This window comes from Dermacentor albipictus, chromosome 2 (assembly GCF_038994185.2).
Source record: "Dermacentor albipictus isolate Rhodes 1998 colony chromosome 2, USDA_Dalb.pri_finalv2, whole genome shotgun sequence".
Taxonomy (NCBI): domain Eukaryota; kingdom Metazoa; phylum Arthropoda; class Arachnida; order Ixodida; family Ixodidae; genus Dermacentor; species Dermacentor albipictus.
The window spans coordinates 202,166,730-202,184,498 of NC_091822.1; the positions used below are offsets into that span (position 1 = coordinate 202,166,730).

Sequence of the window (17,769 nt, forward strand, 5' to 3'; positions counted from 1 at the left end):
TTTCTGAACAAACTTCATTTTGGAACGAGTCATCCTCGCTTCTCGTGCGGCACATGTTTGGTGCGTGGCACCTCGCAGCCTCTCTGTTATGGGCCCTTCCCCTCCAGCTGTGCTACATCAAGCCCTGCCAACACTACACCGATGTCATTAGATTTAAAAGTGGCTTTCAGCTTACAGAACATCCAAGTCCATCCCCATACAATTGTAACTCTGCGAGCACGAATAAAATCCTTTCAACTCACTCATCCCACAGCGATGAGATTTGCACGCTGCTTCCTCAATGGTATTTTCACAAATTGCTGACGTGGCATGCGGTGGTTTTGTTAAGTTCAATCTGTAATGTAAGAATAGGGGGTGTGTGAATACCGAATAGTAGATTTTGACTCAAATCAAGAAAGCTGAATGTCGAATAAAGTATTGAGTTTTAGAAAAGTTTATCACAAAATGTAATGCTTACAATTTTGGGCAAAGATAACATGATAACAGCCTACTAGCATTGCATAGCAAGAATGTAGCAAGCTATCAGTAATTTTGGTACATAAAAATCAAGATATACAATACAGTCTACTTTAATTAAAGGGAACTCCAAATTAGTATACCAGCACTGATTACAATTCAGCTTTAGATAAATATCCTGAAAATATTTTTTATCTGTGGGATGTCGGTTGAATAGAATTAAGTGATTTTTTTTACCTATGAAACAAATATTACCATATAGACTAGTATAAGGGCTGGACTTTTACTTTCAAAAATTTGACAAGGTGCAGCCCTCACATGGGACCAAACCTTTTGGTCAAAATGGTGCCAGCACAGCTGGTGACTTATGCACTCCCCGGATCCGTTGCATCAGAAGTGAACGCGTGCCTCTCACCATCTGGTAGCGGCACATGGAACTACGCAGCGTGCGGCACTGAGGCGCTGAACGCAATTGATTCTCTTTTGGAAATTTTTTTTTTTGCAAATTTCGGTTGCCAAGTCCAGAATGCGGCCCTTACACTAGTCTATATGGTAGAGATGTTATGTTGTACTAAGTACCAATCAGGCTCTTAGTTCAAAAGTTGACCTGTGTACTATTATGACTGTTAGTTATTTCATAGAAAGTATTGCTTTCCAGTTTGACTTCACAATACAAAAGGGCTTTCCAGTCTTTATGGTAAGTGGTTTATTGTGAGGCCAATCTGCCCGACAGACGAAAGCACGGACCGCACATCACTTGACACAATTACTGCTTAGCATGTGGCTATCGTTGGCGCTGTGCGGGTTGATTGTGGTCAGCGCCAACAGCAGAGCAAGCACCTTTTCATTTTCAGGTTTAGCATTATTTGCCACCTGTCAAAGATCAAGAGAATCATGGAAAGTTCACACAATGCCCCCTCCCTCTCCCCCCTTTTCTCGTCAGTCCGCTGTCCACACATGAATGTGTCAATCCGCCGTCCACACATATGAATGCAGCTGGGCGGTCAGCAAACTAGTCACATGGCACTTTTGTCCCCACTATGTATATTAAAAACTGGTCTCGTAACGGGTTGCTCGAAGCAACAAAAAAATACCAATGTGCATCTACGAACGGCATCGGGAATGAGAGGCTACCATGTAGTGTAACAAATATCACAACTGTGAGCAACACTGTTGCCATGCCAAACACTTGATTTTGTTTGCGAGGTGATTTGTCAGCTTTCCTAATGTAATGCAAGCGGCTGCAAAAAGATCTGCATTGATTCAACACCAAACTGTAACTTTAGTTGCCGATAGCTGACGAAGCAGCCACAATTGCGCGCCGTTTAGGCCTAATGGCCAAGGCAAAAATTCGCCGCTGGCCATTGTCGTAACGGGCCACAAGCCATCTATGCAGTTAATATGGCTGTACAAGTGGTTCATCACGAGATCACGCATACTGGTTAGATTGATGCTTGTGTTGAAGTTCGTCGCGCCTCGTATCCAACACAATCCGCATGCCTTCCAGTAGCCAATCAGCACCATCTTCACACATTCTATTACACTTTATGAAATATGCGCTGCTTTTGTTGCCATTCTCTCTGTCCGCGTTCGTCATCGTTTCGATTGGTCCTGTCAACATGGACAAACTTTGTACCAACATAGGTGGCCCTGGCTGGCACGTTGCTAGTCTACGAATTTGGCATTCTGGTGCTCTGCGTTCAATCCCAACATCGGGCTGATGTAGGGGAGCGCATGCAATAGGGCAGAAGTGCATAGACAAATTCCACATACCGGTGGCTCGTCTGTGGCACGCTTGGCACTCCTTTTGCACCAAAAACAACAAACTAAGGTGCTCGCTTGTGTGGCATCAAGCACAAGGGGCTCCATGGCACACACAACATGTGGCACTGTGAGGATCTCTGCACCAAATACATAAAAAAAAACTAATAGCAGGTATTCCATTCGTGAATCTAATTATTTGAATGTTCACTATTCGGTTTGATTGTGATATTCGAGTATTGGCTCACTCCTAGTAAAAATCCATCGAAGTTGGGATTGGAGTCAACTGTAAAACCTGTGCTTGTCTACATGCTTGCCTACGTGCTTGTCTCATGTCCCCTTCTTCGTGTGTTGTTGTATTCGGCGCCGTCCTTGTAATTATGCTTAACCAACTAGCCCACCAACACATGCTCAGTAAAACCTCATTAATTCGAACTCTGTTAATTCGAAATCCCAGATAATTCAGAAGATTTCCTGTGGTCCCATATTTTCCTATGTAAATTCAACTGGATAATTCGAATTGGCGGCCTAGGCCAACCCGGGTAATTTGAAGATTTGGGGTGCTATGCGGCAATTCTCGATCCCCATTTCACCACAAACCCGACGAAATGAGTGCCATTCAGAGACGCGAGGTGACGCCACATAGCAATTGCGATTATTCATAGACAAAGAGCCCGACCCGTAGTACTGCTAGCACAAAAATCAGTCCACCGTATGCCCCGCGCACTGCCGAAACACACACCTGCTGGGGAGAAGACGTGCAGTGAAGCACGTCTTCTCCTTGCAGTCACAGCGGTCACAGTGTCAACACATGTTTCGTGCTGCTGCCACTGGCTGCCTTTTGGCGACGTGTGTGCATGTAACACCGGTCTGCATTGTTTATTTGTGTGCAGTGGTTAGGGTTGTTGCAGCTAGCGTGGTGTTCTTCTTTTTTTTTCCGGACCGGGCAGAAGTGCCAGTGAGCGAAGATGCCAAAGTATAAAACTTTAGCACTGCAGCAGAAGTTCTGCTTGATCCAAGATGTGGGTAAGAACACGTGTTCCAAGACCGAGTTGGCTGGAAGGCACAGCGTGCCCCTCTTGACGTTGTCCACAATATTGAAGGACAAGTCGAAGATACTGGAGGCCTACAGCAAGACATATTCTTCGAAGCAGTCGCGAGTACAGGCTCCCACGTACCAAGATGTCGAATCAGCTTTACTTTGCTGGCTGCAGAAAGCAAACGCAGCCCACATTCCCGTCAGTGGAACGATACTGCAGGAGAATGCCAACGACTTGGCTCTACTACTTGGGCACGAAGAGTTCAAGTGTAGCAATGGAGGGTTCACCCATTTTAATGAGCGCAATAATTTGACCATCGTAGCTGTCTATGGTGGGAGCGGCAGCGCAAACGAGAGCGTCGTTGACGACTGGAAGAAACACATGTTGGCTCTATTGCTTAGCGAGTACGGTGCAGACGATATGTACAACCTTGACAAGGCAGCCCTTTTTTATAAGATGCTGCCCACAAAAACATTCGCAGCGAAGGACATCGTGGTCAAGGGTCGAAAGCAGGGCAAGGAAAGAATTACCGTTATGTTCGGCGCAAACATATGCAGTAAACACAAGTTGCCACTACTCGTAGTTGGAAAGAGTGAGAAGCCTCGCTGCTGTAAATATGTGCGGCGGCCACCAAGGGATGAGCTTATCTACCGGCACAACAAGAAAGCCTGTGTCACACGCACAATATTTGAAGGTTACGTTCGGCAGCTTGACTGCAAGTTCGTGGCCACAGGGAGGAATGTACTCTTCGTTGTTGATAATTGCCTGGAGCGTGGTGACATCCCACACCTGAAAGCTATCAAGATGGTATTTCTTCCTTCGAACACCACGTCAATCTCATAGCTAACGGACCAAAGTGTCATTCACCACACAAGAAAGATTTAGCGCCACCACTGGCTCAAGCCCATGCTCCTTTGCTACGACAACGGCAAGGAGTACTCCATCGAGACCTCCTTGGGGCCATATGCCTTATTGTGTATGCATGAAAGCAAGTGGAACCCATTTTGATCATGCGGTGTTTTGAACACGCTGGCTTCTCGAAGGAAAGCACCGTCGATGCTGATGCTGACTATTCATGTGCACTTGATGAAGAAGGAGCTGAGTATTGCGACCGGATCAATGCACTCTGCACAGAGGATAGCGAATCTGGTGCAGTCGGCTTCACCGAGTATCTGAACTTCGAAAATGATCAACAAACATGCTACTCAGACTCGGAGAGTGAAGCTACCTCTGTTGTGACCATGTGCGATGACAGCGACGACAACGATGCTAACGAGCTCTCTCTCAGAGAAGTTATCGGATCGCTGAACGTCATCCGCAATTTTCCGCAATGCCTGGGGCGCCATGTCGAAGCAGGATGTTTTCGACAAAGAATTTCGCCACTTCGGGTGCGCTACCTTTCGGCAGTGCTTTAGTTTCAGCGAAGCGGGTGAGGTAGTCTGTCGCCACGACGATCCACTTATTTCCGGTTGTTGACGTCGGAAAAGGTCCCAGCAAGTCCATGCCGATCTGCTGGAATGGTCGGCAAGGAGGCTCGATTGGCTGTAGTAATCCGGCTGGCCTTGTCGGCGGTGTCTTGCGTTGCTGACAGTCTCGGCATGTTCTGACATAACGGGCGACGTCGGCGGTCAGGCGCGGCCAATAATACTTTTCTTGTATCCTCGATAGTGTCCGGCAAAAACCGAGGGGTCCAGCAGTCGGATCGTCATGTAGGGCGTGCAATACTTCTGGACGAAGTCCTGACGGGACAACAAGAAGGTAGTTGGCGCGGACTGGTGAAAAGTTCTTCTTCACGAGGAGATTGTTTTGAAGCGTGAAGGAAGATAATCCGCGCTTAAATGCCCTGGGGACAACGTCGGTGTGCCCTTCCAAATATTCCACCAGGCCTTTTAGCTCCGGGTCTGCCCGTTGCTGTTCAGCGAAGTCTTCCGCGCTTATCATGCCAAGGAAGGCGTCGTCATCTTCGTCATCTTGCGGCGGCGGGTCAATGGGGGCGCGTGATAGGCAATCGGCATCGGAGTGTTTTCGTCCGGACTTGTAGGTTACAGTGATGTCGTATTCTTGTAGTCTGAGGCTCCACTGCGCCAGTCGTCCTGAAGGATCCTTTATACTCGCTAGCCAACACAGCGCGTGATGGTCACTGATGACTTTGAATGGCCTGCCATAAAGATAAGGGCGAAATTTAGCTGTAGCCCAAACGATGGCGAGGCATTCCTTTTCGGTCGTAGAATAGTTGCCTTCCGCTTTTGACAGTGACCGGCTAGCGTAAGATATCACCTGTTCAACTCCGTTTTTCCTCTGGACTAGAACGGCACCGAGGCCTAGGCTACTGGCGTCAGTATGGATTTCTGTATCGGCGTACTCGTCGAAGTGCGCAAGTACCGGCGGCGACTGCATGCGTCGTTTGAGTTCTTCAAATGCGTCGGCCTGCGGCGTTTCCCACTTGAACTCAACATCACATTTAGTTAGACGTGTCAACGGCTCGGCGATGCGTGAAAAGTCCTTGACAAAGCGCCTGTAGTAGGCACACATGCCAAGGAATCTACGCACTGCCTTCTTGTCGGTGGGCTGCGGGAACTTTGCGATGGCAGCTGTTTTCTGGGGGTCGGGGCGTACTCCGGATTTACTGATGACGTGGCCTAGGAACAGAAGCTCGTCGTAAGCGAAGCGGCATTTTTCTGGCTTCAGAGTGAGCCCTGATGACTTGATGGCCTCTAGTACTGTCGTAAGCCGCCTAAGGTGATCATCGAAATTTTCGGCGAAGACGACGACGTCATCCAAGTAAACAAGGCAGGTCTGCCACTTCAATCCTGCTAACACCGTGTCCATGACGCGCTGGAAAGTTGCAGGCGCCGAGCAGAGTCTGAATGGCATGACCTTGAACTCGTAGAGGCCATCTGGCGTGATGAAGGCGGTCTTTTCGCGATCTCTCTCGTTGACTTCTATTTGCCAGTAGCCAGACTTGAGATCCATCGACGAGAAGTACTTAGCGTTGCAGAGCCGATCCAATGCGTCGTCTATCCGTGGAAGGGGGTATACGTCCTTCTTCGTGATCTTGTTCAGACGACGATAATCAACGCAGAAACGCAGGGTTCCGTCCTTTTTCTTCACCAGGACAACAGGGGATGCCCACGGGCTTTTCGACGGCTGGATGATGTCGTCGCGCAGGATTTCGTCGATTTGTTCTCTTATAGCTTCGCGTTCTCGCGGCGAAACTCGGTAAGGGCTTTGGCGGAGTAGTCGAGCGTACTCCTCGGTGATTATGCGATGCTTGGCGACTGGTGTTTGTCGAATCCTCGATGTCGTCGAAAAGCAGCCTTTGTACCGTTGGAGCAGACTTCTGAGCTGCTGTTGCTTAATCACTGGGAGACTTGGATTAATGTCGTAGTCTGGTTCGGGAACCATGGTCGTCGGGGTAGATGCGGCGGAATCCGAGAGGACAAACCCATTACTGGTTTCCACAATTTCCTCGATGTACGCGATCGTCGTGCCCTTGTTGATGTGCTTGAACTCCTGGCTGAAGTTTGTCAGCAACACTTTCGTGTTTCCTCCGTGCAGTCGAGCGATCCCTCTTGCGACGCAAATTTCACGGTCTAGCAGGAGACGTCAGTCGCCTTCGATGACACCTTCTACGTCAGCGGGTATTTCGGTGCCGACCGAAATAACAATGCTGGAGCGGGGCGGGATGCTCACTTGGTCTTCAAGCACACTCAAGGCATGGTGACTACGAGGGCTCTCCGGCGGTATCGCTTTATCTTCCGACAGCGTTATTGACTTCGACTTCAGGTCGATGATTGCGCCGTGTTGGTTCAGGAAGTCCATACCGAGAATGACGTCTCGTGAACACTGTTGGAGGACAACGAAGGTGGCAGGGTAAGTCCGGTCATGAACGGTAATTCTTGCCGTGCAGATCTCTGTCGGCGTAATCAGGTGTCCTCCAGCGGTCCGAATTTGAGGGCCTTCCCATGCAGTCTTAACTTTCCTCAACTGGGCGGCGATGGGTCCACTCATGACGGAGTAATCAGCTCCTGTGTCTACTAAGGCGGTGACTGCGTGGCCGTTGAGAAGCACGTCGAGGTCGGTGGTTCTTTGTCTTGCGTTACAGTTAGGTCTTGGCGTCGGATCACGGCTGCGTCGTGTTGAACTGAAGTTGGAACGTCGCGTCGTCAAGTCGTCTTTCATCGGTGTAGTCTTGGCTTTCCGATTTTGTCGGGACGGCGGCGTGTCGTTATGTCGTCGAGGTAGTTTCTTCGGTATCTTCGTCCGCGGCGGAGGATCTTCGTCAGTTCGACGAACAGCAACCGCACCTCCATCGTTTGCTGCTTTTAGTTTTTCGGATATGGGCTCGCTGACCGGCCCCGGGCTGGGCCAGTGTATGGTCGGCGCTGCGGCGACAGGTAGCGGCCTGGTGATGGCGAACGCGAGGGTCGTCGAGAGCTCCACTGAGTAGCAGCGAGGTAGTCGGCGATATCGCGGGGGCGTTCACCTTGCTGCGGGCGCGGAGCGTTCACGGCGAAACCACGCAGTCCTATCTCCCGGTATGGACATCGTCGGTAGACATGACCCGCTTCTCCGCAGTGGTAGCAGAGCGGGCGGTGGTCAGGAGCACGCCAAATGTCCGTCTTCCTCGCGTAGGTGCGCTGGGTGACGGGTGGTCGTGTTGGCCGTGGCGGCGGCGTACGACGGAACTGCGGCGTGACAGGGCCCTGGCGCGGTCGCGGAGGGGGACCTTGACGGTGTGCGACGGCGGTGTAGGTCATCGCTTGCCGCTCAGGCTGGGGCGATACAGGGGCTACTCCAAGTTGTTGTTGGAGCTCCTCACGCACGGCGTCGGCAATCGAAGCCACTTGTGGCTGTGGTGGTGGGAACAGCTTTTGTAGCTCCTCCCGCACGACCGCACGGATAGTCTCGCGCAGGTCGTCGGTGGCCAGTGATTGAACTCTGGCGTAATTTGTCGAGTTCATGCGGCGGTCGAATTGCCGGTTTCGCATCTCGAGTGTCTTCTCGATGCTGGTGGCCTCGCGAAGAAACTCTTCGACAGTCTGCGGCGGGCTTCGTACCATTCCGGCAAAGAGTTCCTCCTTCACACCACGCATCAGCAGGCGGACTTTCTTCTCCTCGGGCATTTCAGGGTCGGCGTGGCGGAAGAGACGGCTCATTTCTTCCGTGTAGATCGCGGTCGTCTCATTAGGTAGCTGCACCCGGGTTTCTAGTAGCGCTTGGGCTCGTTCTCGGCGTACGACGCTTGCGAATGTCTGCAGGAAGCCGCTTCGGAAAAGTTCCCAGGTCGTTAAGGTTGCTTCTCGGTTCTCGAACCACGTCCTGGCCGCGTCTTCCAAAGCGAAGAACACATATCGCAGTTTGTCGTCGCTGTTCCAGTTGTTAAAGGTAGCGACTCTCTCGTACGTCTCAAGCCAGCTTTCCGGGTCCTCGAAAGTTGAACTGCGGAACGTCGGAGGCTCCCTGGGCTGCTGCAGCACGACGGGTTACGCTGGTGCTGCCATTGGGGTGGACTTGGTGGCCATCCTCCTAGTCGTCTCGGGCAAAAGTCCGTGCTCCGGGGGCAGTCCTTGTAGCCTGCGGCTGTTTTATTGGGCGAACCTGTGCCCACAAAACAGGCTACACTTATAGCACAAAGATAGCGGCGAACACGCTCGGCGATCGTCGAAAATCTGATCAGCGGGTCAAGCGCGTCGGCTTTTATACAGCAATCATCGAATGTTCCAGATTAAACGTTGGGACCCGCATGCCTTCTAAAATGTTCTACGCCATTCGTGTCAAGCGATGAAATCAGATAACACAATGTTCGGCGACAACAGACAGCGGATAGAAGCATCGATAACTTTCCAGAAACTTCGGATACATGCAGGCGCGTCCCGCGCTGTGCGATAACATTTGTTAGGCGACAAAACTTGTCGCCTGATAAAGACAAGTACACGTGTCAATATGCACAACTCCATGCTTGGAGTATGGGACCTAGCATGTTCTCGTCAGGAACGCAAGTGGAACTACTGGTCGTAGAAATGTGGTGCTGCGCTCTTTCAGTGGTACGTAACTAGATTCAGGTCCGCGATGCCTTTTATGCAATAACTGCATCATATCGCAACATAAATGTATGTCAGACTTCACCCCTTAAGTGTTTTGAACGACCTCAGCTCGTCAATGCAATCATGGTTAATTTGCTTTGGACAGCTACAGCTTGTCAATGGCAATTTTCGTGTTTTCAAAGCGACTTAGGCCAACTAGACACGTCCACTTAGTTTTTCTCCAACTGCGTAGAAGACTGCAGTGCCAGTGTTTGAAATCCGTGGTAATTTCGCTCTTTTTTATTTTATCACATAGATGTCAGCACTTCTTCAGTGCCTCGTAAGAAACATTAATTCAGCTTTTGTGTTCTACAAGATAGATGGCAGCCGTTTCATCAGCGTTCAAAGACCGCATTTCTAGAATCGTAAGCCTTTGGCATCTTTAGGCAGTCTGCCACTGACAGCTTGCACGTGCAAAGGAAAGTCGCTGCTCAGCTGTGACAGTGAAAGTGAGAGTGAAAGTGATGCACTAGGGTTGCCAAGTTCCGAGGCATTACCTGGCTTTTCTCTAAACGTTAACAGCCAGGACGAAGCACTGAAATTTATTGAGAAACAGAGAGAGATCTTCCAAAAAAATGTGAGGCCGAACGTGCAGAAGTGCGGGAAGTGCATGCTAGGGAGAAGGAAATTTTAGAGCTCAAACTGAGATTGGCACTAGCAACGGAGTGTCACCGCGATGACGAGAGTTTGGCATCAGTGTCCTTTGGCTCGCAGTCTCCAAAAGCCAACAAAATCTGTCTGCATAAGCTAATGCACCATTCGAAAAAAACCGTGACGACTTGGATGCATACTTGCATCAGTTCAAAACGATAGCGCTCGCACAAGGCTGGGACTGGAGCAAATGGACCACAGCCCTAAGTCTATGCCTGGTAGGTGAGGCACTGAGTGTCTCTGGGAGGAAGACTACCTCTGAATCCCTAGATAATGACAAGGTTAAGAAGGCACTACTACAAAGATTCCAACTTACAGCGGAATGTTTTCGCAAGCGATTCCAAAACTGTAAGCCGGAAGACACAGAAATGGGAAAGCAATTTGCGTGCCGCCTGTCAAATGATTTTGGCTGGTGGGTGGAAATGGCCGATGTCGCGAAGACTTATGTGAGGGTTGGTGATTGCATGGTCAGTGAGCAATTCTTAGCTTGCTATAGCCATAATCTGGGTGTCTTCTTAAGTGAGAGAAATTTGGATTCACTTAACGATCTAGCCGAACACGCTGATCAAATTTTGGAGGCACAGGGGCTGACAAACCTAGGAAAAGTGAAAAAGGACCCAGAGAGTGCGCCCACCCCAATTAAGGTGTTTTTTCTGTAATCGTACCGGGCACTGTGCCGTTAATTGTCACGTAGAGAACAACCGCTCCAACCAACAAATAGTGTGTCAATTATGCAATAGAAAGGTACAACATGCGAATGAGTGTACGTCTGGCACATCACAAAAAAAAAACAATGTGCATAATAGGCAAGTGCGGAAAAACCGACTCGCAACCGAACTGCGCAGAGGTGAACCAGGCTCAAGAGTGTCAACAGGTACCGAGGGAAAAGTGAAAGGAAGGAGGCCCAAAGGAACAAGTTCTACCTGCCGTAGAAGGAGAGGTTCATGGACAACGGGCAACAGTGCTAGGAAATAGCAGTATAAATACAGTTTTAGTACAGAGGAGCCTGGTATGTGAAAAAGATCTGACCAGAGTGCTAACGCAAGTTACCTTGTTTGACAACACAGTGAGGTACCTACCTGAAGCCTGTATTCAAGTCTCCACACCGTATTATACCGGGTGGCTTAAGGCAAAATGCCTTGAAGAGCTATTATATGATCTAATTCTAGGAAATGTACCTGGAGTACGGAGAGTGGATGATCCAGATTGGAGCTGGAAGAGAAGTACGGCTATTGCAGTAAGAGAGATGAATGACTGTGGTGAACAACCACGTCAAGAAGTGAGCAAGCAAAAGCTGTCCATCAACCATTCACGAGAAGCGGCAACTGGGGTATGTCGTCTAGTTATATCGTCGGCTGTACGAACTACAGCCCAAACCCAGAGCAAGGCACCCATGTCAGCCCTGAAGGTACCTGCAATTCAGTGGTCAAGCATCACGCCCGCTCATTTCAGGAAGGAGCAAGACAAGGGCGAGTTGGTCAGATTGTGCCACAAGAAGACAGGAGAATTAGTGAAAAGGAAAAGAAGCCGCACTACGTTTGAGTTTGTTATGCACAACGGTATTTTATTTAGAATATGCGTATTCAGCTCGGGCAGAGAGGCCCAGCAGCTCATTGTGCCTAAGGCCTTTATGGAGACAGTGATGGGATTAGGACATCATAGTGTCATGGCTGGTCACCAGGGCGTAAAAGAACCCCTGGCAAGGATTACAGAAGAGTTCTTTTGGCCCGGAATCCAGAGTGACGTGAAGAGATACGTGAGGTCTTGTGATGTGTGCCAAAGAACGGTACCAAAATGGCAAGTGGGGACATAATTCTTGAGTAAGGCTAAGTTAACAAATGGAAGAGTAATGAGGTGGAGCCTCGCTTTGCAAGAGTACTGTTTTCACGTCAAATATACTAAAGGGAGAGAAAATGTGGGTGCATACTTTTTGAGTAGATTTACTTAGGTTCCGATGGTAATTCACAAGACAACAAGCCATGTAAATTGTATTTTTGCAGTGCAGAGAGTTGTGTTTAAGTGCAGTGAAGAGATTAATTGTTTGGTGCCTTGAGGTGATGTATGAACAGTGGACATATGGAGTGGCATTGTGATCATTCATTTCGAACTGGGTGTGACAAGCGTGTGATGAGCAGTTTTTTATGCAAAAAACTCTTGAAATGAAGGCCTATGCCTTGAGTCACTGGCAAGACCTGTATGACAATGTGAAAAAGACAAAGACGTTGGTCAACGAAATGGAGAAGGGACCCGCAGAGGAGAAGCGTGTGAAGCGTGTGAAGCGCAAAAGAAGAAGAAACTAAGAAAAAGGAGACATAGGCGGAGATGAGCTGGCATTGCTGACATGGTCGAAAAGCAAGACAGTGGCTTCTCCAGCTATGCTCTGGAGACGGGAGGTAGCAGATGCGGGGACCACGGACCGGAGAGGGGATGTTCGTGAGTTCACCAGCGACAACTCCGGCTCCTGAGCCTCGACTGCATCGCCGTGGCTGTGTTCCGCAGCCCCTGTCCAACCTCATGCTGCCGCAACTGGTTGCTGTCCCGTGCCACGAAGGCAATTGCTTGGCTACATCAGCGGCACAACAGCCGAGCGGCCCAGACCATGCCCTGTGTCACGCGAATCTGTGCGGAAGACTACAACCACATCGCTCTTGTCGGAGGTCAACGCCCACGCTGCATCGGAAGCACACAGGCCAACATCCTTCGCCACGCTGGGCCGGAGTCTGACACAACTGGCAACAAGCAGAACGTTCGTTTGCTCGTGACGTCACATTGGTTAGTCGAGTGGAGGAACAATGTGTAGTTGAGGTCTTGTTTCTTTTTTATGTGTATAGCTAGTTTTTGGAGTGCATCATGTGTGTATAGTGTTTATAGTGTGTCAAGGTAGTTTGCTGTTCTTTTTTTCTTTTGTTAGTTTTTTTCTTCGAGATAAATGTTCAACATGTTTGAATTGTGTGTCTGTCTATTTCTGGAGTGCTGAAATTCATGAGAATGGTGGATGAACGGAGAAAAAAAAAGTGAGCGGGGGGATGGGGGGTTACGAAACTGCCGATAGAGTCACGTGATGGGCAGTCCGTACGTCTGTCACTCAGATTGGCCTTACAATAATCCACATGCAGGAAAGTAGGGATAGCCCTTCTGTGTCTTGGAGAAAAACTGGAAAGTAAAACTTTCTATGCAATAAATAAAATATTGCCAATACCTCAGGTCCACTATTAAACTGTAGGTTCTGTTCAACAGGAATTCTGTTTATTAAGGAAACATATTTTCCAGACCGTCATATACTAGAACTGAGCTGTAATGGGTGGTGGCATTGGCAGCGAGGAGTTACTGAGTCGCCATCTATCGGAAGCGCCTCGCTGGCGTAGTATGAGGGATCACATGGCACACTCCTCATAGGTTTTGCTGTCAGCACGCTCACTGAAAACACCACGCGCGAGCTCTCCCGGACAATTCTGTAAGTACTTTCGAAACAAGAGAAGTTTTTTACTGTCTAAATAATAATCTTGGGCAAACTGAAAGCACACAATCGTTACAGACGCTATCTCTTTACCGAATACGTACAGTGAACGCCACTGCGCGTGGTCGCCGCGATGGAGTCTCCCGAACCAGCTTCTTGCGTGAAAGGTAGGTAAACGCTGAGAGCAAACTATGTGAAATATGTTCTTATAGCGTTTGTATAACTAAATAGAGCGTAATAAAACGAAGCCTCAATGCAGCAATCGCGCAGATTCGCAGCGACCGACTGCGCGTCTGCATGCTTGTCCGCGCACTGTTTCGCTTTCACCGCGCGCGCGTTTTCGCACTGTGCCATGAGCTTTAGGCCGCAGAATATGAGCATTTGACAGTATACAAGCAACCATTGTTGCGTGGGCGCTATCAGAGCTGTTCAAAAATAATTTCATTGTAGAGACATTGACGCCTACGGGGACTGTGATGTGCCATCGCGACGATTCAATCTTTCTTTTCTTCTAAATTCTTTTACCTTTCAATACTCTTTGTCGAGTTGCGTCGCACTGTATGTTTATCGGTGTTCTCAGCGTGCTATTTCTCGCTGCTTCTTTTTTGTAATCCAGTGCATTAATTCATAACACAAACATGACCATATACCATGCTTTATTTAAATGTGCTTCTTACCGCTGCCTTTCCACTCCACTGAACTTGCCAGTATCTATAGCATCGACAAGTTCATAGACCAAACCGTCATGACATTAGTCGGGCAGCGGACTCGGGCGAGCGTCTCGGTGCGCGTTTTCAGAACATCGTAGACCGGGCGCTGTAGCAGAAATCTTCCTCGCGTCTGTGCTTTCTGCATACCCGAGTTGTAGCCGATGACTGTTCGCCGGTTTTATTTTTTGCGAGCCAAGCTTCACGCAGCTTCTTGTCATGCGGCTACGTGTGAATAAGACTGACACCAGCCTCCGTTACGTGCGTCCGGCCCTGTGGCACCTAGCAGTAGCCTACCATGTTGCGCGCCTTCAAAGGCAGCCATACCTATTGTAGTGCTTTCAAGCGTTGTAAAGGAGACACTCTAAGGGAGAAAATTTCGCCACTAAATGAGGACCGCAGCGTACGAGGGAATTTAAACTCATTTTCAGCTCGCTTCGGCGCGCCCGAAGCAGCCGACGCGGCCGCTATGTCCACGTGATCCCTCCTAGCACGTCACGCCGACGGTGGCGCCAGCTTTTCCAGTTGTGGAGCTCGAGGCCAATACTTATCTGGTGTGGCCTTTAATAAGACTGATAGCTTGCTACATTCTCGTTATCCAATGCTAGTAGACTCCCAAGCATGTGCAGCATCGTATTTTCTTGCCCAAAATTTGTAAGCATTAAATTTTGTGAAAAAGTTTGTAATATTCTATATTTGATTAGATATTTTTTGTCTTGATTCAATTCGATAGTCTTTTTGAAATCTACTATTCCATATTTGCTTACCCCTAGTAAATTGCATAAATTTGCCCTTAGTTGTAGATAGGCTTATGGCATCATCTCTCTTGAGAAGAGAAGGGTTAACAGAGCGGCGCGATTTTTATTAGTCATATCATAAGAAGCCAACAAACACGGACACTAAGGACAACATAGCGGAAATTACTTGTGCTTAATAAATGAAATAAAGAAACAAAAAATAATGGAAATGAAAGTGGATGAAAAAACAGCTTACTGCAGGCAGGGAAAGATCCCACAACCTTTGAATTATGCGTGTGACCCTCTACCAATTGAGCTACTGCGGCGACTGGGAAACGGCACCGCAGTAGCTCAGTTCGTGGAGCATGTGGCAAGTTGTTTTTTAATCCACTTTCATTTCCACTAATTTATCGTTTCTTTGTTTCATTTATTAAGCACAAGTAATTTACCCTATGTTGTCCTTGGTGTCAGAGTTTGTTGGCTTCTTATGACACATCTTTCTTGAGGTTGTTCCTGATTACAGCTCTGCATCTACCCTTATGTTTCTTCTTTTGTGGTGCTATCTTGAAGCGCCATCTTGAATATTTAAATAGCATACTCCCATACCTTTCAGGTGAAAATAAAAAATAAAGCAGCACCACATTTTGTGTTCTCTCATTCTCTGTCCCTTGTTTATAGCTGCTTATTCCCAACACTTCTGCAACTGGTGCCACTGGCGATAAAGGTGCAGAACCTGATTGTTGGAGATGCTCACCGTTGAAAAGTTGACAGTTTGACAGTTCACAGCTTGACAGCTTGACGACGAGCTGTCATGTATTGGCAGTTGCGGGCTGTGGAGCATGCATGAGACAGAGCCTGATAGAGTTGCATTGTGCACCCATTGCCTTCAGAGCTGAGTGCCAGCGAGATGCTGGTGAGCATGGGCGGGAGCTTGGAGGAGTTCTACCCAGCCATGGTGGTGTCGACACTCATGCGCATCATGCGTGACCCCACACTCAGCCAGCATCACACCAACGTCGTTCAGGCAGTCGTCTTCATATTCCAGAGCCTCGGCCTACGTTGTGTCCCGTATGTGCCACAGGTTGGTTCACCACTGTGATGGTTCTGGGATTCTCATTGGTGCTGCATTGCTTGAGGTACAGATGCCCGAGCAAACTGTTGGTCAGGCAGAGAAGATCAGTAGTTACCTCACACTACAAACACTGTTTTGGCTTTAACTCAACATTGGAGGCACAATATTTTGGCTGACAGTGCTTCCTTTGCAGCGCCTCTGAAAACAGCCACTGTATGTTGATGCAGTTATCAGTATTGCCTTGATTTCTTGAATAGATATGAAATAATAACTACTTCAGTATTAACACAGAAGGAAATGCTTGAAGCATCTGTATAGCCAGGAAAAAAAAAGCTCTAGCTTGTATTGAAGGGCCTCTTTGAAAATAATTGTGCCACCAGGGAAACATTCTTGAGTTAAAGGTTTTAAGTGCAGTAAAAGCTTGCTAATTCACAACTCGTTAATTCGAAATTTCGGGTAATTCGGAGTAGCCGCCGTGGTCCGTCCAACAGTGTATTGAAAGTAATATGTAACGCAGCCCATTAATTCACACTGAAATCCGCACTGCCACCGATAATGCGAAGTCCGCACCATCGTGGATGGGGAGAGTGCTGGTGCGCAGCACGTTGGCGATGATCTTCGCCGCGCAGCTTTGCTCTTTCCATCGTCGGCCGTCTGTTGCGTGCCGGTTCTCTCCCTCTCAGGACCTCCAAGATAAAAATGCAGATGCGGCACTGCATGGTTTTTATTTATTTCTTTATTGTGATAGCAATTATATGGACACTCCAAGCGCATTTCTACCATGGTGCGGGTGTCGGCATTACCATGAGGTTCTGTATAAAGTCCAAGGGCGGTAACACCATCACCGCGCGCCTTGCGCTGTATTTGTGAATGAAAGCATGCGAGGGGAGGCGACGATCGGCAGCTCAGTCTTGCCCACACTAAAGGGATGAATGCAAAGAGGAAGTGCGCCGTCTTCTCGCACATAAGGGCCAGAGGGGAGAGGTGCATTCTCTCTGGCCTCAACTGCGCATGTAGCGGCTGCGCGTTTATTTTTTTCGCGCCAGAGCACCTTTCTTTTTTTTTTCCCTCGCCATGCATTGTGGGGCGGCGCAGTCGTCGCAACGAATGCATGGATGGAGCAAGAGCCATCTCAATGTCAGGCCACATTGGCTGTGTCCGGTTACGTTGGCTGTGCCAGTGCTTCAGACTATAGACGCTGTTCTTGCCAACGTGATGTAGTGTGTGCGCGTGCCAACCTGACATAGCGTGTGCGCACACGTGCTTACCCTACATCAGACTATGTATGCACGTTAACTGAGTCAATTTTTTTCTCTGACTTTCATTAGTGCGCATTTTGTGTAATTTTAATTTTCATAGCATCCCCGTGGAATTCGAATTACCAAGCGTTTACTGTACCATACTTGCAAGCTGCAGTGGAACAGGTGCACGCCGGGGCCCATGAACACATGTGCCTCCTCCTAAAAACCTCTGGTGTGCCAAATTATTTCTTTTAACATAGCTGCTGAGAGATTTTACAAAGGATCTACAGTATTGGTATTGGGCAAAGGCAGGGAAAGAAGCAAGAGAATTTTGAAGTTGTCAACATAGAGTAAGTAAATGAATTAAAAAGGAGCATAATGTCATGCCTTGGCAAGTCACTCTCCGTGAAGCCATTCCCCTGACTTTTTCTCTCAAAACTTTGACCCAACATACGACCTCTGAGACTGCAAGTAATGGCCAAGAAAGTTTCGTTCTTGGTAGTTTTTAATCAATGCTCACCTGTTTGGCTGCTCTGCCATGGTGCTACCCTCATAATGGGA

At 48.5% G+C, this 17,769-nt stretch overlaps 1 protein-coding gene across 3 annotated transcripts in view; it reads left to right on the forward strand.

The window, feature by feature from the left end:
• Positions 1-17,769, forward strand: part of mTor (serine/threonine-protein kinase Tor) — a 504,957-nt gene that overhangs the window by 254,273 nt on the left and 232,915 nt on the right. For all 3 annotated transcript variants that reach the window (XM_065435416.1, XM_065435418.1, XM_065435417.2), the window contains one exon: positions 15,786-15,976. In XM_065435416.1, the coding sequence (XP_065291488.1) occupies positions 15,786-15,976 (191 nt within the window). The remainder of the gene's footprint in view (positions 1-15,785; positions 15,977-17,769) is intronic.